Raw genomic sequence first — 24,206 nt, forward strand, 5'->3', positions numbered from 1 at the left:
GTGGGAGAAAGTGGAACAAACGTTCCCTCCCGAAAAACTGACCGGAGCTAAAGCTGCCCCAATCCAGGCCAGAAGGCCAGGGTCCCCTCCCCTGGCGCCGACTAGTGGTTCTCCATCCTCATCAGAAGGCTTCCCTTTCGGCTACGAACCGCTCCGGGTCACCTTTACACCAGCAGGCTTTGCATAGCAACCGCCACCCCTGCTCCACCTCGCCGTAGAACAGGGACGGAAGCAAGCGCCATCTCCTGGCAACTGATAAGAACAGATACGACACTTGATCTTAGCCAAAAGGCCGAGAAGCGATAAAGTAATTAGTTAAGTTACAAATTACTTCTCCCAAAAAGTAATTGCTTTAGTAAATCGGTTACTACATTGGAAAAGTAATTAGTTACTCAGCAAAGTAACTGTGATTTTTTTTTTTTTTTTTTTTTATATTCTAAGGGGCGGGTCTAGTATTACTGTAAGCAAGGGGCGTGTTCCCCTGCCTGTCTGTCCCCCCCCACACATATATCTGTTCCCCCTATGTACCCCACTACATGTCTGTCATCCCCCCCCCCCCACAAACATATATCTGTTTCCCCTCTGTACATCTGTCCCCCCCAAACTCACGGATCGGATCGTTCCTCGGATCAGAGTCACGGATCGGATCATTTTTCAGATCAGCAAATAATAATTGAATTTGCAAAAACCTGTGAAAATTCCACCACCATATAATCCCCACTGTAATATCAATAATCTCCCCCACTGTAATATTGGGCGAGTATGGCTGGGTATTGACTGGGTATTGCAGAGTATTGGCAGCGTTACATAGTTAGTCAGGTTGAAAAAAGACACAAGTCCATCCAGTTCAACCTTAAAAACAAATAAATAAAATAAAAAATAATCGTACAATCCAGATACCCAATTTTATGCCCACAATTGATCCAGAGGAAGGTGAAAAAAAAACCCAACAGAGCATGCTCCAATTTGCTACAGCAGGGGAAAAAAATTCCTTCCTGATCCCCCAATAGGCGATCGGATTTTCCCTGGATCAACTTTACCTATGTTAGTACCTAGTTATATTATGTACCATCAGGAAAGTATTCAAAGCCTTTCTTAAAGCAATCTACTGAACTGGCCAGAACCACCTCTGGCGGGAGTCTATTCCACATTTTCACAGCTCTAACTGTGAAGAAATCTTTCCGTACTTGAAGATGAAATCTCTTTTCCTCTAGACGTAAAGAGTGCCCCCGTGACCTCTGGGTTGACCGTACAGAGAACAACTCAACACCAAGTTCACTATATGGACCCCTAATGTATTTGAACATGTTGATCATATCCCCCCTTAATCTTCTCTTCTCAAGAGTGAATAAATTTAGTTCCTCTAATCTCTCCTCATAGCTGAGTTCCTCCATGCAGGGTATTGGCAGGGTATTGGCAGGGTATTGGCAGGGTATTGGCAGAGTATTGGCAAGGTATTGCAGAGTATTGGCAGGGTATGGAGGGATGGCTGTGACTGCACTTGTCACAGAGCAGTGCTGTGGGCACTACAGATGCAGCCCACAGGCTACTGCCATCCGATCTCTCCCCTCCACTGTACAGATCTGTACACAGAGGGGAGAGAGGAACCGGTGTCATCAACCAGTATTGGCAGAGTATTGGCAGGGTATTGGCAGGGTATTGGCAGGGTATTGGCAGGGTATTGGCAGGGTATTGCAGAGTATTGGCAGGTTATTGCAGAGTATTGTCAGGTTATTGCAGAGTATTGTCAGGTTATTGCAGAGTATTGTCAGGTTATTGCAGAGTATTGTCAGGTTATTGCAGAGTATTGTCAGGTTATTGCAGAGTATTGTCAGGTTATTGCAGGGTATTGGCAGGTTATTGCAGGGTATTGGCAGGTTATTGCAGGGTATTGCAGAGTATTGGCAAGGTATTGCAGAGTATTGGCAGGGTATGGAGGGATGGCTGTGACTGCACTTGTCACAGAGCAGTGCTGTGGGCACTACAGATGCAGCCCACAGGCTACTGCCATCCGATCTCTCCCCTCCACTGTACAGATCTGTACACAGAGGGGAGAGAGGAACCGGCGTCATCAACCAGTATTGGCTGATCTGGATCATCTATAAATAAAATCGCAACTGTCCTGAAAAAAAAATCTGGATCATCTCTAAATGAAATCGCAACTGTCCTGAAAAAAAATAAATAAAAAAAATCTGGATCATCTCTAAATAAAATCGCAACTGTCCTGAAAAAAAATAAATCTGGATCATCTCTAAATAAAATCGCAACTGTCCTGAAAAATAAAAATCTGGATCATCTCTTAATAAAATCGCAACTGTCCTGAAAAAAAATAAATCTGGATCATCTCTTAATAAAATCGCAACTGTCCTGAAAAAAAATTAAAAAAAATCTGGATTCACAAAGTAGTTGTGACGATATATACAGTTTTACTAACACATGTCAAAGTTGCAAAATTGTGTTTAGGCATTTGTTTTACCTACATGAAGGGGTTAATTGCATTACTGTTCACTTAAGGGGAGTTTCTTTTTTTTTTTTAACCCTCGAAATGAAAGCAGGAAATGCAATCACATGACACAACAACCCGGAAATCATCGGCAGTCTGAAGTGTAAAGGGAGAGAGAAGTTCACAGAGAGGAGCAAAAAAAAAAGTTTGTAAAATGGTGAGTAGACGGTCAATCTTCAATCTCCGATTGGTAATCATGCCAAGAGGTCACGTATGTTCTGTGAAGATATGAATTTGTAAAGATTATGCTCGAAAATTTAACAGAAACACGTGCTAATGTAGGAGTAACATCTCCGGCTGTGGTCAGACTACATTTCCTATCATGCCGCAACCTCTGGGTGTCCTGTCTGTGGTTGTTGGAGCCTAACCGTGCCTTGTGGGAGTGGTAGTTCCACAACACCTGGAGAGGTAAGTTTACCTACCCCCGGGCTAAATCATGAACTGTAAATGCTCTTCTTTTTTTTTTTACTGCACGCCTAAGGAGAGACATTCTTGCAGGACGGGAGGAATCTGCATGCTGCAACAGTATAATTTTACGAGGCAGTTATATCATGCTTAATAACTTAATACGCTGGTCAGTAATGGACACGGGGGAAGCACGTCCCTCGCTATAGGTGGCTGGTGGGTGCATTTTGCATTGGGCAATTCAGGGGGGTGTTGTGGTCAGCCATGTCTGCGGATATTCTTGTGCTGCCAGTTAATATGACAACCCAACAGCGTAATCGCTTTTGGTATACTGGCAGCTCAACTGTAACCCCTTAATGACAGAGGTCAAAACTCATTTTTGTTTGTACTTTTTGTTGTGTGTAACTTGGAAAAGTTGGTCCGTCGGATACTCCGACGGAAACAGTCCGATGGAGACCACACACGGTCGGATTATCCGACAAAACGGTCCGATAGGACACATTCCGTCGGAATCTCCGACCGTGTGTACAAGGGCTAACCCAAACCCAACGACGTTTCAGAGGTGAGTCGTATTCTCCTTCATCAGGGTTTTTTTCAGGTAACACCAGATATCCTAATCACTAGATAGGTACATTTTAGCATCCAAAACAATTTTAAAATAAATGAGGAAGAGACATCCTGACGCAGGGGCCAATCCGAATCCCGTCCAACCAGATATTCATTAACCACTTGAGATCCGCGCTATTGCCAAATGACGGCATTAGCGCGGATCTACTTTTCCGGGACTACGTCTATTGACGTCGTCCCGTGTACGAGCGGCCTGCGCGCCCCCTGAGGGGCACGCGCAGCGCGCTCTGTGATCGGCGAGTCCATGAGACTCGCCTGATCACCGATCCGTGCAAGGGGTCGATCCCGACCCCTTATCACGTGATCAGCTGTCAGCCAATGACAGCTGATCATGTGATAGAACGGAGCCGGTAATCGGCTATTATTCCTCCTCGCGCTGTCCCGATCACGGCCGCTGTCGGCGGCCGTGATCGGGACATCAGTCCCGATCACAGCCAGCAGTACAAGAGACCACCTGCCCCCTGCCAGTGCCCACCTGCCCACCGCAGTGCCATCCTGAATAAAAGTAAGTGCCCCCCATCAGTGCCACCCAGCAGTGCCCATAGTGCTCACAGTGCCACCCACAGTGCCATCCAGCAGTGCCACCAACAGTGCCACCCACAGTGCCCACAAGCTGCCTCAAAGGTGCTGCACCCCAGTGCCGCCCATCAGTGCCCAGCAGTGCCGCCCATCAGTGCCCAGCAGTGCCGCCCATCAGTGCCCAGCAGTGCCACCTATCAGAGCCACCTATCAGTGGCACCTATCAGTGCCCATCAGTCCCATCTATCAGTGGTACCTATCAGTGCCCATCCGTGCCACCCATCCATGTCACTTATCCGTGCCACCCATCCGTGCCATCTTATCTGTGCCCATCTTTGCCCATCAGTGCTGCCTTATCTGTGCCCATCAGTGCCACCTTATCTGTGCCTATTAGTGCCGCCTTAACTATGCCTATCAGTGCCCACCAGTGCAGCCTATCAGTGCCCACCAATGCAGCCTATCAGTGCCCACCAATGCAGCCCATCAGTGCCCACCAATGCAGCCCATCAGTGCCCACCAATGCAGGCTATCAGTGCCGCCTAATCAGCGCACTTCAATGAAGGAGAAAAATGACCCGTTTGCAAAATTTTATAACAAACTATTAAAACATGATTTTTTTTTTGTTTGTTTAGCAAAAAATAAAACTCCGAGCTGTAACTAAATACCACCAAAAGAAAGCTCTATTTGTGGGAAAAAAAATGATAAAAATTTCATTTGGGTACAGTGTTGTATGCCCGCGCAATTGTCATTCAAAGTGCATCAGCGCTGAAAGCTGAAAATTGGTCTGGGACTGAGGGGGGTTTAAGTGCCCAGTAAGCAAGTGGTTAAAGGGTATATAGATGGTAAAACAAAAGGGGAATTGGAGAATAATATTGCATTCCCCCATTTAATCACCTATCCTATCAGCCACACTGCAGTCCAAAATATCTCACCAACAGGGGGCCTACATGTGCACTGGGGCCCAGAAAAAGCTGGAGAATCTTAATCAAACAGTGATGCCGCTTACAGGCCACTAATGTCACAGGAGAGGGATGCATCAAGGGCCCTCGGGGGCCCAAGATGTTGTACCCACTGCACAGACTGGGTTCAAGTCATGGCCCCACCGAGTATGCCAAAATCAGCGTCCGTCTCTAAGCCCTCTCATATCCAACAGTCAGCTTGCCAAGTTTACACACACTCTTGGTGGCTGCATCTCCTGAGAACGTGTGTAAATCCCCATCCCTACGTCACTGACATATACTGTAGCATACATTGGTGGAAAGGTTAAGACTCTCTCTTTGCTTTTTTTTTTATTGCTGTATATTATTTTTGCTTTGGTATTACTTTATTATTTTTTTTTATTTTTGCTTTGGTAAATGTCCCCTATAGCAGTGCCCAACTCCCCACGTCCTTTTTTATTTATTTTTTATTTATTTTTTGACAATAGCTTGCCTATTGGCCTTGAAAAGTAGAAGAATTCAGTATTAAATTTTTGCTCCCGTACACTTTCGAAAGGATTCAACAAACTCCCAGCAAATCGAACCTGAGTAGATTCACCCCTAAGTAGTTTTACATTATCTTTGTCATGTATAAATGTATATATCAATATTGTTATGGTTTTTTTTTTTCTGTTTTAGAGCTGTGATACCAAAGAAGTACTATGAAGAAGAAAAATGTATGTTTTGCCCTGATATGTCTCCTGAGTTGCCCAAACGGTAAGTTAAAACTTTATTCATCCCTCTGCATCCTTCTTATCTCCAATAAAACTTGCATCTGTGGCTTTGAATTAAGTTCTCTATTTCGCCTATTACAGGATTAAAGGGTAATTATGTGGTTTTTTTTTTAACAGCCAAAAAATGATTCAAGTGTCATTATTTAAAAATTCTTTATTATATGAAAAGGCAGTTTGGCAGTTACATAAGAGTTGTAAAAAAAACTGAGCTCTGGCATTTACATGAAAAATAGCAAAACCATCGATCATAATGGAATTACATAATGTGTGAAATCCTAATAAAATTGCGTTTTACTGCAAAAGTGGTCTTCCACGTAAAACCCCTATGCGTTTCGACCCTCCCAATTGTGGTCTTCTTCAAGGGGATATTTTATTCTATGCAGAGAAAAAGAAATATTTTACATTTGATAATCGGTTGAAATTTTACCATTATATCTAACCACACACAGTGATGTTGTTTACTAACCATGATGATGGAAGAGAGAAAGACATATCCTATAGCCAGAGTTTTCTTTAAAAGCTAGTTTCAGCAATTCCGAGACCATTTGTGGGTCATCGCTGCCTTACATTTAATAATCATTTGGCGAGGTAGAGCAGTGGGAAGAGGCGTTTCAGGCAGTACGAATGGCCTCTCTAAATGTAGCACGGCGACTATCCCAATTATACATTATACTCATGGTCCACTACATGCCTGCCAAGCTGGCCAGAATGGGGGTGAGATCAGACTCAGAGTGCTCAAGACACGCAAGAGACCACGGGGACTTGATCCACATGTTATGGCGCTGCCCCAAACTACATCTATACTGAATACTATTAACAATGCTTTTTCAGTTTCCATCCCGACCGACCCCAAACCATGCCTCCTGGGCATCCTAGATGACCTCCCCCTGGAGGATAACTTCAAACCAATTATGGAAAGAGCCCTGTTCCAGGCACGCCCGCTCATCCTCCGTAGGTGGAAGGCAGTGGAGCCCCACATGATTAGAGAATGGATAGGACGGATGGGTGACACCTTACGGCTGGAAAAGTTTATATTCCAACATAGGGGACAACCGGGCAAATTTGAGGCTCAGTGGTCACCTTGGTTGAGCTTGCCGGGCCTAGCCTGGGTGGACCTTATTGTAGATAGATTACCGGGCTGCTAGATTACAAAAGGTGACATACAAGGTCATGATGAGGGTCCATGATGAGAGCAGCGGGCCCAGAGGAGTAAAGGCTACATAAATAACAAACTACAAGCTGAACTTATGCTGTTCTCGAAAAAGTGGTGTTGAAGAGTTAATAATTGCTGTACACAGAATGTGATGGTGGAACTGGAATTTATTGACACGTTTTGTAAACTGAGATTTTCAATAAAAGCTTTTTCTGAGAAGAAAAAAAATAATCATTTGATATTTTACCATAATATCTAACCACACACAGCGATGTATATTTACCAATCAAGATGATGGAAGAGAGAAAGACCTGTTCTATAGCCAGAGTTTTCTTTAAAAGCTAGTTTCAGCAATCTCGGGACCATTTGTGTGTTGTCTCCGCCTCCCACGGCACGGACCCCGCCCTCGAGGAACTTTACTATTTTTACATTGAGTTTAAAAAAAAATAGGCATATTAAAGCTATTGAGGATATTGCCACAATAGACAGCCACTGATTGGATATTTGAATAATAAGTTTTCGTTTGAATGTGTTAAAAAGTTTGAGGCCCTTGAAGGATAGGCACATGTACCCAATTTAAAAATTAAAGGAAGTATATATAACGATACCAGCTCCTATGGATCCTGGAGTGATCCCAGTAAGCTGCTGACACACAGACATATTGGACAACTTCGCCATCAAGTAAGTGTTTGGGATAGGGCATACAAAGCCACGTTTAAATCTTAAAATCTTTGTAATAACTAATGTGAAACCATCACTCTAACTCACTTTAATATAGATACGGATGTTTGGAAGCTATTCACGTTCCACCATCTGCATTGTCATTTTATAATTTTAACTGCGTGTCATAACTAAATTTCACATTACCTAAGGTATTGTTAGAATGTATTCATTATTATTAGCTTTTTGCACCACTTTATTTATTTTCTTTAGTTTAGTTTAATAATTCATTGAATTCTTTTTTTGAAAATTCTTTTTATTGAGTTTGCCTCAAATTAAAACAAAAAAGTTACATTACACAGCCTCAGGGCATATCTCCGGCTGAGGTAACAACCAATAAAACTATCCTATACATTTATACTTATCTATAAACTTCAATAACTTAAACTACTCGTGTTATTAAGATTAAGAGATCATTTGGGTGAATAGTGTGGCATATATTTCAGGTGACCACATCGGGAGGAGCTGCTGAGGTTGAGGATAGCGCCTTTAGGGGAACCTTCAGATAATGGCAAAATTAGGTCTTCACTGCTACAGGACTTTTAGTTGAGATAGACAATCAAAGGGGAACAGTGCCTATTGTGTTGTGATCGTGATATCTGATTCTAACCATACGCGCCATATTTTGTCAAACTTGGCTGAGCAGCATCAGGCGAGATAGGCCTCTTTGTATAGTGAGTTGATCAGCGATTTCCATGGATTCAAAGTAGGTACCTCCGTTTGTTTCCATTTAATGAGTAGAGCCTTCCAAGCGTAGAATAATAGAAGTCCTTTTAGTGTTCTGGTTGCTCGGCGGTGGGCCAAGGAGCTGTCAAGTCACCTTGAGGCGAGGTGACAGATGCACACCGTAGGGATCAGGAGTGCACCGCAAGGTTAGTGGACCCTACGGCTGACTGCTGCAGACGGGAGACAGATCCCACTGGGGTTAGAGCGTAAGATTCCCTGGGGCGCGGAGTCTAAGAGCCAGCAGGTGTTCACCAGCGCCTCTAGTGGTGAGGATGGACTTGGCTGCAACTGGCTCCAGGTCGCGACCCCCAAGGCCCCCCAGCTCACACCCACAGTAGGCAACAGGAGGATAGGGATAGTGAGGGACAAAGCCAAGGTCGGGGCCACAAGCAGACAGGAATAGTCAGGGACACGCCAAAAGGTCAGGATCACAGGCAAACAGGGATAGTCAAGGACACGCCAAAGTCGGTAACGGAACAACAGAAAAGCACACGGTAGGTAACAGGAAGCTAACACGCAAAGGTTGATCAGCAGGGCTGGCCTGCAGTGCACAGGTTAATATAGAGCTCTCTGATAGGAGCTAGGGTGGAGCCATGCCAGAGGATGGATTACAAAAGCAGTCAGGTGAGGGTCGGCTGGTCTCTAGAGATGAACACATGGATACAGGTAAGCAGACAAACACTATTGCAAAACCATGACAGGAGCACATCAGACCGATACATTTAGTGGTACGTGAATCATGGTCAATGTTTCAATGAAGGTCGTGAGCTGGATTCTGAGACAGGACCACAACATATGATTGAAGTCGGCATTTGCCATATCACACTTCCAACAGTTGAAGGAGGAATTCGGGTTCATTTTGGATAATCTTTGGGGTGACAAATAGACTCTATGAATCAGTTTAAATTGTATCAACCGATCTCTGACAGAGATGAGTTGTAAGAAAGGATATCCCCTGGTATCCTCCCAGTCTTCCGAATCCAGATCCGGGATCTATCTCGCCCTACCACCTAAAGAGCAAGTCCTCCAGACCAAAGTGGACTGAAGGTAATAAAGCTTTGTAAATGGTAGAGGTGGGTTTGACCAGAGGAGTATCCCTTAATGTGGATTCAAGGTTGGACCGAAGGAGAAGTACCAGGGTGGGACCAGATTAGGTAGCGAAGGCATGGCGAATTTGTAGAAATCTAAAGAATTGTCGATTGATGAGCCTGAATCAAAGGCCAGAAGGGAGCCACTAATACAGATATGCTCCAGGTTTTTGATACCTCTAGTAGCCCAGAACCCTGGGTCTAGAATAGTCAGAAACTCTGGTAAATGTGGGTTGAGCAATCCATTTAATTTTAAGTTCCCACATTCATTTTCATCATTCAGTACACTATTTTGCATCATTTCACTTTTGCCTCATGTCATTATATTTACATTATTGAATCTTTTCATCACATTTAATTCAATTCTTGATTATTTTTATTACTCCTACACACAACACACAAAGACACCCAATGCGAGTTCCCATTGTTGTCAAGGAATATGAATACACAATCAAACATTTTAACACATTCAAACGACAACTCATTATTCAAATATCCAATCATGGTCATTGGGAAGAATGCTCCTTACACTGGTGGTTACAGTGGGAAAAATGTCCTTCGTACCATGGTCTTCCAAATATCCCTTACAGATAGCTATAAAGATTGTGGCCGTCATGTTGCCGACTCTGCCAAGTGATGAGATTCCATGGAACTCCGTAGGCTCCATCAAATGGGAGGTCAATGAGCTACAGCTCAAAGAATCCCTCAAACTTTTGCTGCAATGCCTACCTTCAATCCAAACTTGCCTCCGTAGTACTTCTTTTCCCCCACTAGAGGTGTTTCCGGGTTGACTGAAAGCCACCGTTAACAAGCCCATGAATGAATGGCATTGCCTAAGCTAAAACCATATTCGTGTTTACAAATCCATTAGTTCGAGAACAATTTTCCATCCTGCTCCTTCGAATTTTCCCATCACTGTGTCGATTTGACCCCACTTACAAATAAAAAATGTATCAATGATTCTGAAAAATATTTTTTTAAGGGAATCCTAATAGTGTATGGCCAGCAAGTATGTACAATAGCTCACAAAAGTGAGTACACCCCTCACATTTTTGTAAATATTTTCTTCTATCTTTTCATGTGACAACACTGAGGAAATGACACTTGTCTACAATGTAAAGTAGTGAGTGTACAGTTTGTATAACAGTGTAAATTTGCCGTCCCCTCAAAATAACTCAACACACAGCCATTAATGTCTAAACAAGTGGCAACAAAAGTGAGTACACCCCTAAGTGAAAATCTCCAAATTTGGCCCAATTAGCCATTTTCCCTCCCCGGTGTCATGTGACTCGTTAGTGTCACAAGGTCTCAGGTGTGAATGTAGAGCAGGTGTGTTTCATTTTGTATTTTGGCCCTCACTCTCTCATACTAGTCACTGGAAGTTCAACATGGCACCTCATGGCAAAGAACTCTCTGAGGAGCTGAACAAAAATAATTGTTGCTCTACGTAAAGATGGCCAACAAAAGTGAATACACCCCTAAGTGAAAATGTCCAAATTGGGCCCGAAGTGTCAATATTATGTGTGACCGCCATTATTTTCCAGCACTGCCTTAACCCTCTTGGGCATGGAGTTCACCAGAGCTTCACAGGTTGCCACTGGAGTCCTCTTCCCCTCCTCCATGGCGACATCATGGAGGTGGTGGATGTCAGAGACCTTGCGCTCCTCCATCTTCCTTTTGAGGATGCCCCACAGATGCTCAATAGGGTTTAGGTCTGGAGACATGCTTGGCCAGTCCATCACCTTTACCCTCAGATTCTTTAGCAAGGCAGTGGTAATCTTAGAGGTGTGTTTGGCGTGGTTATCATGTTAAAATACTGCCCTGCGGTCCAGTGTCCGAAGGAAGGGGATCATGCTCTGCTTCAGTATGTCACAGTACATGTTGGCATTCATGGTTCCCTCAGTGATCTGTAGCTCCCCAGTGCCGGCAGCACTCATGCAGCCCCAGTCCATGACACTCCCACCACCATGCTTGACTGTAGGCAAGACACACTTGTCTTTGTACTCCTCACCTGGTTGCCACCACACACGCTTGTCACCATCTGAACCAAATAAGTTCATCTTGGTCTCAAGTGAAACCTGTCCTGCTAAACCACTGTATGGTCTTGTCCATCGTGCTGCAGCTCAGTTTCAGGGTCTTGGCAATATTCTTATAGCCTAGACCATCTTTATGTAGAGCAATAATTATTTTTTTCAGATCCTCAGAGAGTTCTTTGCCATGAAGTGCCATGTTGAACTTCCAGTGACCAGTATGAGAGAGTGAGAGCGATAACACCAAATTTAACACACCTGCTCCCCATTCACACCTGAGACCTTGTAACACTAATGAGTCACATCACACCGGGGAGGGAAAATGGCTAATTGGGCCCAGTTTGGACATTTTCACGTAGGGGTGTACTCACTTTTTGTTGCCAGCGGTTTAGACATTAATGGCTGTGTGTTGAGTTATTTTGGACAGCAAATTTACACTGTTATACAAGCTGTACACTCACTACTTTACATTGTAGACAAGTGTCATTTCTTCAGTGTTGTCACATGAAAAGAGAGAAGAAAAGATTTACAAAAATGTGAGGGGTGTACACACCTTTGTGAGATACTGTATATGTAGAGGGTGGCTTCAGATAGCTCAGCTGTAGAGGAGAGAAAAGAATAAGTGCGCTCGATATTGGTACATGGGTTTTCACCACTGGACTAATTTAAAGCCTAATGTTTGGTAAATGAAAAAAAAAAAAAAAAATCAACACGAGGGACTTTACTTCCATTTAATGGCCAATGGCCCTTGTTCTGATACTGGCTGCCATGGTAGAAATCCAAGCCCTCTGCCCCTCTTCCATATCCCATGGACTTGTAACAAGGCACTCAACAAGAGTGCTGGCTATGCCCGCCCTTTCCGCCCCCTCCTCTATTCATAGAAGCTGTACCATAACTTCCACGAATGAAAAGCGATCGATGAATAAAGCCTGGGCAGAGGAATGAAAGGCCCACCTCCAGGGGCGTAACTATAGGAGGTGCAGCAGTCGCGACCGCAACTGGGCCCTGTGATGCAGGGGGCCCATGCAGCCCCCTCTACATATGGCCAGCAGCAACATAGGCAGCTAGGGGTACCAGTGCACCATGCACACGGGTGGCTGGAGGTGGAGGGTGACTAGCAGAGCTCCATGCTCGACTATCGCACTGGCTGCTCTTTAGTTGTGCATTCCCCGCATGACCTGTGTCCTCGGCCGGCTCCTCAGAGTACCCCTCTTCTGCTCCATGCATTGCCGCTCAGTCCGATGTCTGTTCTCCCCAGCCAGATTCCTGCCCCCCCCCTGAGTCCGGCCCACACTGCACTGCATACTTCTCCCGGGTAAACAAACTTTAAGCACACAGATGCAGTACAGCCCTATGAGAGCCCCCCGGAGGACACTGCAGGCTTGTCTGCCAGCCCCCCCTCCTCCCCCATCATACACAGATGATGAAAGGTCTTTGAATGAATGAATGAATGAAATACTTGTATAGCGCACAATGCAAACTGAATCGCCTCTACACAGATGATGAAAGGTCTTTGAATGAATGAATGAAATACTTGTATAGCGCACAATGCGAACTGAATCGCCTCTTTCTGGGAGATATGCTGATCGCTTGTCCAGCACACTGGATGGAGCCAAGGCCAACATGGAGTGCGCGGCCTACAGCTTGGTCATGGTGAGTGAGAGGACCCCATCTCCCACACACCATTACATACCCCCTCCATCTCCCCCTGGGGACAGGGACCCCTTCTCACGTGGGGACAGGGACCCCCATCTCCCCTGAGGACAGGGACCCCCTTCTCACCTGGGGGCAGTAACTTCATCTGTCCTAGAGAAAATGACCTCATCTCTTCTGGGGACAGGGACCCCATCCTGCCTAGGGACAGTCCCCCAATGGGGCACCTAAAAATAAAAAAATAATAATAATAAAAAAAAACTACTGATACCAGTGGTGGAACTCCAGGGCTCACAAAGGTCATACCTGTGACCACACCCTGGAGTTCCACCGCCGGACTCGGAGGGAAGGGCCCTGGCTGGGGTTCAGGGGGGCCCTTCATGGTTTCTTGCATCGGGCCCTGAAGGTTCTAGTTACGCCACTGCCCACCTCCTTTATTCATAGAGCGCTTTTCATTCATGGAAGCTACAGGACAGCTTCTATGAATGGACGAGGGCGGCAGAAAGGGCGGGACATAGCAGCCCCAAAAGTAGCACCTTTATTTGCACTACATTGAAATGATAACTTGTGTCTAAAATTGAAGTAACATATTGTTTTATTAACTAGACATTTTTATTTATTTATTTTTTAGGTGTGCTCTTCAATACACAAAATGATGAAAGGGAGAAAATACCATTAAAAATTGGAGAAAATGTTACTTTGAACCTGCCAGCAGAATATATGGCTGTTGGAGAAGTGACTGGAGTATTATGGGCAAAGCAAGACAATGCCTTCCTGGAAATCTCTAATAACACTAAGCCATTTTTTCTAAACAAAACTTTTAAACTAAAAGTTTGTTCTTATAATGTATCTTCGATCACAATATGTAATGCAACCAGTGAAGATGCAGGAATGTACAGAGCAAACATACAATATAAAAATAAAAATGTAAACAGCACATTTCACCATAAAGCGTTTTATGTAGAACATGTTGGTAAGTAATCATTTAAAAAAAAAAACTAAATACAACACAAAAAATTGTGTAATCAAAAGATACTGTTACCTGGTTAATCTACTGAATCAAACAAGCTAGAAAATCTGCAACACAGGATGGATCTGTGGGAGCCTAAAGTAGGGCAGCGCCACGTCCTTAATAGTAGTAATTTGAATAGAGCACATGAAAAAAAGGACTTTAGAGGAACCAATTATAGAAAAAATATTAAGTAATTTTTTTATTACATATATATTACATAAAACATGTTTAAAATATTGCTCAATGCAGTGATGACTAAAACTCTCCAATGTGAATAAAACACATCAAAAACATGTCATATGAGACTGTCACTTGCATGTCCTGGCCCTGGTCCTCTCGGATTGTTGCCATGGTGGTCTGTTTGGTTCCTCGAGACATACAGTATATTTTATGTTGAATTTATGGCATTAAATGTATTATTGACTGCCTCATTTTCCTTTGTTAGAAATGATACAGCTCTTGAAGAAGCATTTTCTCACGAAACCTGTAGAGCTAACATTTTATGTCATTACTCAGTATATTCACATGTGAATCTAACCAATCAAAAACATGTCATATGAGACATGTAAATATACTGAGTAATGACATAAAATGTTAGCTCTACACGTTTCGCGAGAAAACGCTTCTTCAGGAGCTGGGCCATTTCTAAGAGAGGAAAAAGAGGCAGTCAATAATACATTTAATGGCGTACATTCAACATAAATATGTCTCAAGGAACCAAACAAACCACCATGGCAACAATCCGAGAGGACCAGATCCAGGACATGCAAGTGATAAAGTGGACAACACGTGGGGGGCATTCCTAGTAGTTCTTTACCACTCTCACTAGGCATGCCCCCCACGTGTTGTCCACTGTATCACTTGCATATCCTGGTCCTCTAGGATTGTTGCCATGGTGGTGGTCTGTTTGGTTCCTCGAGACCTATATTTTATGTTGAATTTATGCCATTAAATGTATTATTGACTGCCTCATTTTCCTCTGTTAGAAATTACCCAGCTCTTGAAGAAGCGTTTTCTCACGAAACCTGTAGAGCTAACATTTTATGTCATTACTCAGTATATTCACATGTGAATCTAACCGATCAAAAACATGTCATATGAGACATGTAAATATACTGAGTAATGACATAAAATGTTAGCTCTACATGTTTCACGAGAAAGCGCTTCTTCGGAAGCTGGGTCATTTCTAAGAGAGGAAAAAGAGGCAGTCAATAATACATTTAATGGCGTACATTCAACATAAAATATATGTCTCGAGGAACCAAACAGACCACCATGGCAACAATCCGAGAGGACCAGATGCAGTGCAAGTGATACAGTAGACAACATGTGGGGGCGTGCCTAGTAGTTCTTTACCATTCTTACTAGGCACGCCCCCCACGTGTTGTCCACTGTATTACTTGTATGTCCTGGTCCTGGTCCTCTCGGATTGTTGCCATGGTGGTCTGTTTGGTTAATCGAGACATATATTTTATGTTGAATTTACGCCATTAAATGTATTATTGACTGCCTCATTTTCCTCTCTTAGAAATTACCCAGCTCCCGAAGAAGGGTTTTCTCACGAAACCTGTAGAGCTAACATTTTATGTCATTGCTCAGTATATTCACATGTGAATCTAACCAATCAAAAACATGTCATATGAGGGATGTAAATATACTGAGTAATGACATAAAATGTTAGCTCTACATGTTTCGCGAGAAAACGCTTCTTCAGGAGCTGGGTCATTTCTAAGAGAGGAAAAAGAGGCAGTCAATAATACATTTAATGGCGTACATTCAACATAAAATATATGTCTCAAGGAACCAAACAGACCACCATGGCAACAATCCAAGAGGACCAGGACCAGGACATGCAAGTGATATAGTGGACAACACATGGGTGCGTGCCTAGTAGTTCTTTACCACTCTTACTAGGCACGCCCACCATGTGTTGTCCACTGTATCACTTGCATGTCCTGGTTCTGGTCCTCTCAGATTGTTGCCATGGTGGTCTGTTTGGTTCCTTGAGAACTTGTTTACATAGGCACTTCCCTGTTCTGAGGCTCCATGACATGATCGCCGGGAGACCGGCAGACATCGAGTCCGCTGGTCCTATGACATGGTCACGCTGTATGCGGTGGGCATGCACACACGCCTGCTATCCCCAGCTCTTAAAGGGGATGTACAGGTACGCCCATTTGTCCACCGCTGCCATTGTGCCGACACATATCGGCGTGCGGCGATTGGCAACTGGTTAATAAATCATTGAAGCAAGATGTGTGCAAAACCTTTCAGTTGCTTTTCTTTAGAAGGCCACAACAACCTGAGCAGAAAAGCCTGTCCCCTGCCAACATGCTGTAGAGAAGAACCCTTGATCTCTGTGTGGAAGCAGTGGACTCTCTGTAGAGGTGTGACATACCCCCTGCTGAGTCAGAGCAGCACTCTCCAATCAGCAGGAAGCATGAGCTTCTTTGATTGGAGAGCTCTGGCTCTGACTCAACAGGGAACATGTAGTAGGAGAGCTCTTCTTTGATTGGAGAGCTCTGGCTCTGACTCAGCAGGGGACATGTAGTAGGACCTCTGCAGAGAGACACATGACAGAACTTTTCTCAGTGTTTCAGAATCTGTTTGCCCTTGCCCTGTCAAAGCTAATTCATTTTTCTTTTTCTTTTTTTTCATGTCTAAAATGAAAATAATAAAACAGAAGAGCTAAACGTTGCACCGGGGTATAATCGTACTCTTCTTGATATAATTTCCAGTAAGTATATTGGGGAATCTCTTGAACACAAATGAAATAATCAGGCTGTTAAAAAATTGTTTCCTCCTCTAATAGCCGAATAAATACAATTTGTGAAAAAAAAATGTAGCACTAACCCCTGAAGGAGCTGCTGGTTATTTTTGGGCTTACCGTTACCTTCCGTTCTCCTTGTGGCACGTCTAGGGGATGTCCTGTGGTAGATGGCCCAGTAACTTGAGACTGACAATAGATCCACTTGAATGGATTTTATTTGCAAAAACTCGAACCATTGGACAGTCTTTCAACTTGGGATCAGAGGGTTGGGAAGGAGGTTCAGGTACTCTCAATGTCAAAGTCTATGAACGTTAAAGAACTTGCTTACTTTGACTGCATCCAGAGAATAGCCATTCGCAGCTAGATGAACACTCAGATTGGACAGTCCCGCTCTCACAAGGCCTAGCAGCCAACAAGGTTCTTATTCAGGAACAAAGTCTTTGTCACAGACGTTGTTGCAGAACACGTATGGAAACTAAGCTGTAGAACACTTGTAGGATACCTGGATCTTTTAACCAGCTTGGCGATATCCACAAGACCGGATTCTCTCGGTTACTTCAGCCCTTCCAGGCTCTTGTTAAGAAAACCAACCCAGATCAAGCTAAGATAAATGAATACATAAGTTCAAGTGAAATGCCGACTCTGACAGGTACTGCACGGGAGGAGATGGAATCCCCAATCACACTAGAAGAAGTACAAAACACGATAAAACAGATAAAAAGTGGGAAAGCACCTGGTCCAGATGGACTAACAGCCCAATATTATAAGACGTTTATGCCGGAATTAGGTCCACATATGGTTAAATTGTTTAATGAAATAGGAGACATATCGACTTTCCACTCAGATACACTTAAAGCTACAATCACAGTGATACAGAAGGAAGGTAAAGACCCGAAACAATGTGGAAGCTATAGGCCAATATCCTTACTGAACGCAGATTTGAAAATATTTAGCAAACTACTAGCCTTGAGGATACAACAGTATTTGCCCTCTTTGATTCATCAAGATCAAGTGGGATTTGTCCCAACAAGAGAATCAAGGGACAATACTATTAAGGCCTTAAACCTAATACATACAGTTAACTCTACCGAGACTCCCTGTATATTTCTGGGAACAGATGCAGAAAAAGCTTTTGATCGGGTGGGGTGGGGGTTTATGTTCTCGGTACTCCCACATATAAAGCTAGGAGGGAAAATGATGGGCTGGATAACAAGCTTGTATGGAAAACCTACAGCTCAAGTAAGAGTAAATGGAGTGGTATCTACACCTTTCCCAATAACAAATGGGACCAGACAGGGATGTCCATTGTCCCCTTTGTTATTTGCGTTGACCCTCGAACCACTTTTATGCAGAGTAAGGCTCAACAGGGATATCCAAGGAATAATTATAGGAGATACCCATAATAAAGTTGCAGCATATGCAGATGATATGCTTTTTACAGTGACAAACCCGATAATCTCGCTCCCAAATCTATGTAAGGAAATCGAGACATACAGTACACTATCCTACTTTAAAATAAACTGCTCCAAGTCAGAAGCCTTAATGATAGCAGTCCCAGAGACTAATAAAATTAGATTATAAATTTAATTGGACGGACTATGGTTTGAAATACTTGGGAATAACGATCGCAACAGACCTCAAAAAGATATATGAATTAAATTTTGCACCAGCATTGAAGATGGTACGAGGATGCCTGGAGAGATGGCACAGGGGAATATATTCCTGGTTTGGAAGAAATAATATAATTAAGATGAATATTTTGCCAAAACTCCTGTACCTCCTACTGGCAATTCCAATGTTAATACCAAGAAAATTCTTCAGAACTATACAAACATTATTTATGAAATTTATCTGGGCAGACAAACAACCAAGGATACGGAGGACATTATTAACATTACCAAAGCAATACGGGGGATTAGCAACACCAGACATATATAAATATTACCAGGCAATACATCTAGGTAGATTACTAGACTGGTGTCGACATGGAGATCAGAAAATATGGGTAAAATTAGAGCAAGCACAATGTAGGGAGCTACTACATAGAGCACCTTGGTGCTACAGAAATTTGACCTTAGATACGAAGCTTCACCCTACAATAGGACCCACATTACAGATATGCTACCATCTCCTAGCTAAGAATAAGATATCGACACAGAACTCCCCTCTAGTTCCTATATTGGGCAATCCCCGATTTATACCAGGCATAGGACCTTTTGATAAGCTGATTAAAAAAGGAATATATCAAGCCTCGCATTTCGTGAAAAAAGGTAAATGGCCAACAATGCAGGAGATGACAGATAGAAAAGGTCCCTTTCAATTAGATTTCTGGCAGGCGGCACAATTAGGACACTTTTTAAGAACAGAGATAGAGCCAGAGTTACTAGACCGAGACTATATGCCATTTGAGAAACTCTGTACGGAAAAGGAACCAATTACGCATGTAATCTCGAAAATATATGCGTTACTGATTAAACCCGTAGAAAATTTTCAGTTACCCTTCTTTCGGAAGTGGGAAATAGACCTAGGAAGGATTTTCTCTGAGGAGCAGAAGAAAAAGATGATACAATCAATTTTTAAAACAGCAACTTGCACAAAATTACAGGAAACTAATTATAAAATTATTGCACAGTGGTACAGAACACCAGAAAAACTTCAAAAATATTTCCCTCATATATCAAATAAGTGTTGGAGGTGCCAGAAAGAAGTGCGAAATTTTTTACACATATTTTGGTCATGTCCAAAAATTAAGAAATACTGGAAAGATGTACGAGAAATCGTTCAAAAATTCAGTGAAGTAGAGATACGGGAGGATCCAGCAGTATTCCTCTTGAATTTGTCAGAGACCTCAGGGAATATAGGTGGGAACTCCATCATGTGTCACTTGGTAAATACAGCCAAGTCATGTATAACACTTAGGTGGAAACAAATACAACCTCCCAGTGTGAGTATGTGGTTGAAGAAAGTCGAGGAGGTGAACAGGATGGAAGACCTAATATGGACAGCTAGGAAAAGAAGGAAAACTTATTTGGAAATATGGACACCATGGAACCTCTATATCTCCTCGGGGGATGGAAGGAGACGGATCGATGCAGTTTAGGGGGGTGGGGGGGAGACTCTGGGGAAGGAGATGAGAACTCCCCCTCTCTTCCCTCCTCCCCCTCTCTCTGGCTTGGTTCGCCCCCCCTTTTTTTTTTTTTTTTTCTCCTCGGGGGGGGGGGGGGGGGGGGGGGGGGGGGGGGGGAGGGTTGAAGAATAGGGGGGAAAATAGTTAGAGGGGTAGATGAGTAAAAAGGAGATAACAATACAACTCTAATCTGATTGGGAACAGTACCAACCTAGGATCAGACATGGGGTATGTGGGACTGAGAGAGAAGTTTCTATGTTACTGTCCCGATATGTTATATATATTACCACTAACCTTGCGTGTTCTCTTTGTGGTTTTATATATTATACTATAAGGGGAGTAAGAAGCGAACGGAATGGAATGAACTGTTATGCTATTTCTGTTTATTATGTATGAATATGGAAACTCGATATATGACTCTTAGATTGTTTATGTAAAACTCTGTTTTTGCTTACCTATGGAAAGGGAAAAAAAAAATAAATAAAGAAATTGAAAAAAAAAAAGAAAACCAACCCGTACATGGTGTTCTTCTAAAGAGTCCTCCCCTGTAATGCTTGAAGTACAATGGGTCTCTCCTGAGACGGCACCCAACCACCTCAGAATCCTCCTTTAGTTTCCCTGCCTCGGGCTAGCCAGCCCCAAGGCATTAAAGTCGGGTGGATCCGCACCCCAGGCCATAGCCTTCCTGGGGGCTGGTCAGGAGGACCAGGACCAAGTAGTCAGCACATCATACTGGACCGGAACCCCGAACCACGTGACATCCGTATCTTAAATACCCTCTCCCAGAGGGCACAGCGAGAGGGCCACTCCCACTGGACCTGACTCCGAAAGAGAGTAACTTAAGCGCCTGACCAGACCATAGTTCCAAGCCTGCCAGAAGAGACAGTGCCCCCTGTGGCCAGGCTGAACATCTCACAGTCCAGTCAGACTGACACAGAAGTCACATTTAGACAAATAGACCCAAACTAAACTGTAGGTTTGGTAAAGTTCTTCAGGAGCCCGCCGCTACACAAAAAAAAGGAAGAAAACTGCGCTTAGAATAAAAATTACAAAAAGGGGAGAAGATGCGCTAAAATAATGAGACCTATGTATTTAACCTAAACCAAAGTTATATTGTGAAAATAGGTGAAAGAAAAACAAATTAACATACGGTAAAAATTATTATTTAAAAATGAATCAATACAAATATTGAATAAACAAAGTTATGTAGTCCCAATTAAAAATCCACAGTGGTTATTTAAAATAAAAAGTTCCAACAGAAAAAACTCCAATGATATCCACAGCGAAGTGCACCACCACCTTATAGAATTTCTGCTTACCAGAAAGTAAGCCAAATGCGCAGTTTTCTTTAACCCAGCCTGGGCTTTAATTCGCAAATGGATACGGCAACAGTGACGTTTTTTGAAGACTTGAAGTCATAGACAAACTTTGGCTCCACACATGTCCCAACACCACATAGAGGGCCTCCTTACCAGATGACAAGCCCACAAATGCAAATAATCTCTCAAATAGATAGGTCCTCAGCTGGATACACCAGGGGAATCAAATGAGGATTGGTCCAAATTCACAGCAAAGACGGATACCGTGTCTCCTGTACGTTTTAGTAAGGGTCAACTCAGAAAAGAGGTATAACAGACCGTAGCGTAATAACGTCTAAACTGGTTTAATTTGTAAAGAAAAAGGATGCACTTACAAAACACACGATTCCATATAGCATAAAATGAAGCCAGTCCAGCAACAAAACCAAACTCCCGTCCTTGTCAATGGTGTGGTGACGTCAGCACTTACCATCCAGACGCGTTTTGTCATCAACTGACGTTATCAATGGGGAACGGGGAACAACCTGAGCAGAAAAGCCTGTCCCCTGCCAACATGCTGTAGAGAAAAACCCTTGATCTCTGTGTGGAAGCAGTGGACTCTCTGTAGAGGTGTGACATACCCCCTGCTGAGTCAGAGCAGCACTCTCCAATCAGCAGGAAGCATGAGCTTCTTGATTGGAGAGCTCTGGCTCTGACTCAACAGGGAACATGTAGCAGGAAAGCTCTTCTTTGATTGGAGAGCTCTGGCTCTGACTCAACAGGGGACATGTAGTAGGAGAGCTCTTCTTTAATTGGAGAGCTCTTCCTTTAATTGGAGAGCTCTGGCTCTGACTCAACAGGGGACATGTAGTAGGAGAGCTCTTCTTTGATTGGAGAGCTCTGGCTCTGACTCAACAGGGGACATGTAGTAGGAGAGCTCTTCTTTGATTGGAGAGCTCTGGCTCTGACTCAGCAGGGGACATGTAGTAGGACCTCTGTAGAGAGACATATGATAGAACTTTTCTTTAGAAGGCCACAAAAACCTGAGCAGAAAAGCCTGTCCCCTGCCAACATGCTGTAGAGAAAAACCCTTGATCTCTGTGTGGAAGCAGTGGACTCTCTGTAGAGGTGTGGCATACCCCTGCTGAGTCAGAGCAGCACTCTCCAATCAGCAGGAAGCATGAGCTTCTTTGATTGGAGAGCTCTGGCTCTGACTCAACAGGAAACATGTAGTAGGAGAGCTCTTCTTTGATTTGAGAGCTCTGGCTCTGACTCAACAGGGGACATGTAGTAGGACCTCTGCAGAGAGACACCTGACAGAACTTTTCTCAGTGTTTTAGAATTTATTTGCCCTTGCCCTGTCAAAGCTAATTCATTTTTCTTTTTTTCTTTTTTCATGTCTAAAATGAAAATAATAAAACAGAAGTGGTAGAGCCAAGCGTTACGCCGGGGTATAATCGTACTCGTGTTGGAATTTCCAGTAAGTATGTTTGGGGAATCTCTTTAACACAAATGAAATAATCATGACTATTGTATAACAGATGTGACTTACTAAACTCACCGTTTACCTTCTTAAACTGCTACGCCCCCCACTTACTAACCCCAGAAATTTAGACCACACCAATCTGGAGTAAACATGGCCATAGCAGCCAATTATCTTTATTATCAAAAATATTCAAAAACAATTAACATAAATAACATACATTAACAGAACTAAGTCAGGTAATAAGGCACTTCCTCCATTGCAACTCCTCCCGTTGGTCTGTGCTAGGATAACCCACCAATCACCATCAACCATTACGGCACTGCGGTACCCAAACTATAATGGACCTCTAGCTGACAAACTAACTCAGAGGCCAAACACTGACCGCACTGCACCTGATCACCAACTTTAGCTAAACTACCGTTAGCTGTATCACCACCGACGGGTACTTATACCACCGATAGGCCCCGAACTCTTCCATCCCTGCGGTAAAATCCTTCATCCGCACAGGCCAACAACATGCCGCTGCAACGACAATTCAAACCCTGTAAAACAAATACCACAACAAACCCCCCCCCCCCCCCCCCCCCCCCCCCGACTGTTTAAAAATCTTTTTTCTCCTCTAATAGCCAAATAAATACATTTTGTGGCTTTCTATTTTTCGTGAATATCTCAGACCTGTGGAGCCCCTCAGCTCTCCAGCATGGTATTTGGTGGACAGTTCTTTGATGACAACTATCTTCGGCCAATAAATATTTTTTTCTTCTTTTTAAGCTAGAGTAAATGTTAAATTGTAATTGTATAATATCAGTACAAACACCTTCAGATTTATACATTGTACCAAAACTGTGTAATGGGAATGAGGCCAAGGGGCGAAAAGAGATGCTGGTGACATCATTGACCTAATATGGCCACATGGCCACACCTGGACAATGTCATTGACCATTGACCATATTCGTTTGATGATGTATCCCTTTGTTACGTGTAGTTGTGGGGGCATGAAATTCATGTCCACAGCTTATTGGACTGGTGGCCAGCTATCATGTGGACAGCTAAGCGGGAAAGGGGTGGGAATGCTGGTGACACCATTAACACTTGGTCATATTTAGAAAGTGCCATTGACCAAATGTTGCCACGTTAGTGATATCACCAGAATACATGTTCCTTTGTTACGTGCGGCTGCTGGGTAGGGAATTCTACGGCCAGTAGTTCATTGGCTGGGGGGCCTGCTATCACCAGACAAGGGGGCAAAGGGATGCTTTGACATGAGTGACCTCAGTTGACTCACATGGACTCATGGGCAAATTTTGGACAATGTCACTGTCACGTACCTGGATCGTGAGCCTGACGTGTGAGGAGAGCCTCTCTTGCTGCACCGGCT

The 24,206-nt window shown here is 43.5% G+C and overlaps 1 protein-coding gene and 1 pseudogene across 2 annotated transcripts in view; one reads left to right on the top strand and one right to left on the bottom strand.

Moving 5' to 3' along the window:
- Positions 1–219: 219 nt before the first annotated feature.
- LOC143950446 (U2 spliceosomal RNA) lies at positions 220–304 on the bottom strand (annotated as a pseudogene).
- A 2,276-nt stretch (positions 305–2,580) lies between these two features.
- LOC143942759 (uncharacterized) overlaps positions 2,581–24,206 on the top strand; it is a 31,053-nt gene continuing 9,427 nt past the window's right edge. The window contains exons 1-5 of one of the 2 annotated variants that reach the window (XM_077464149.1): positions 2,581–2,660; positions 5,671–5,748; positions 13,767–14,108; positions 16,831–16,884; positions 22,766–22,822. In XM_077464149.1, coding sequence (XP_077320275.1) covers positions 5,694–5,748; positions 13,767–14,108; positions 16,831–16,884; positions 22,766–22,822 — 508 coding nt within the window. In that variant the 5' untranslated portion in view covers positions 2,581–2,660; positions 5,671–5,693. Of the gene's footprint in view, positions 2,661–2,681; positions 2,912–5,670; positions 5,749–13,766; positions 14,109–16,830; positions 16,885–22,765; positions 22,823–24,206 lie in introns of those variants that run through there. The other variant, XM_077464150.1, reaches the window with a different exon arrangement.

Source organism: Lithobates pipiens, unplaced genomic scaffold, assembly GCF_037356315.1.
Source record: "Lithobates pipiens isolate NorthernLeopardFrog02 unplaced genomic scaffold, aLitPip1_a1.2 Scaffold_30, whole genome shotgun sequence".
Lineage (NCBI taxonomy): Eukaryota > Metazoa > Chordata > Amphibia > Anura > Ranidae > Lithobates > Lithobates pipiens.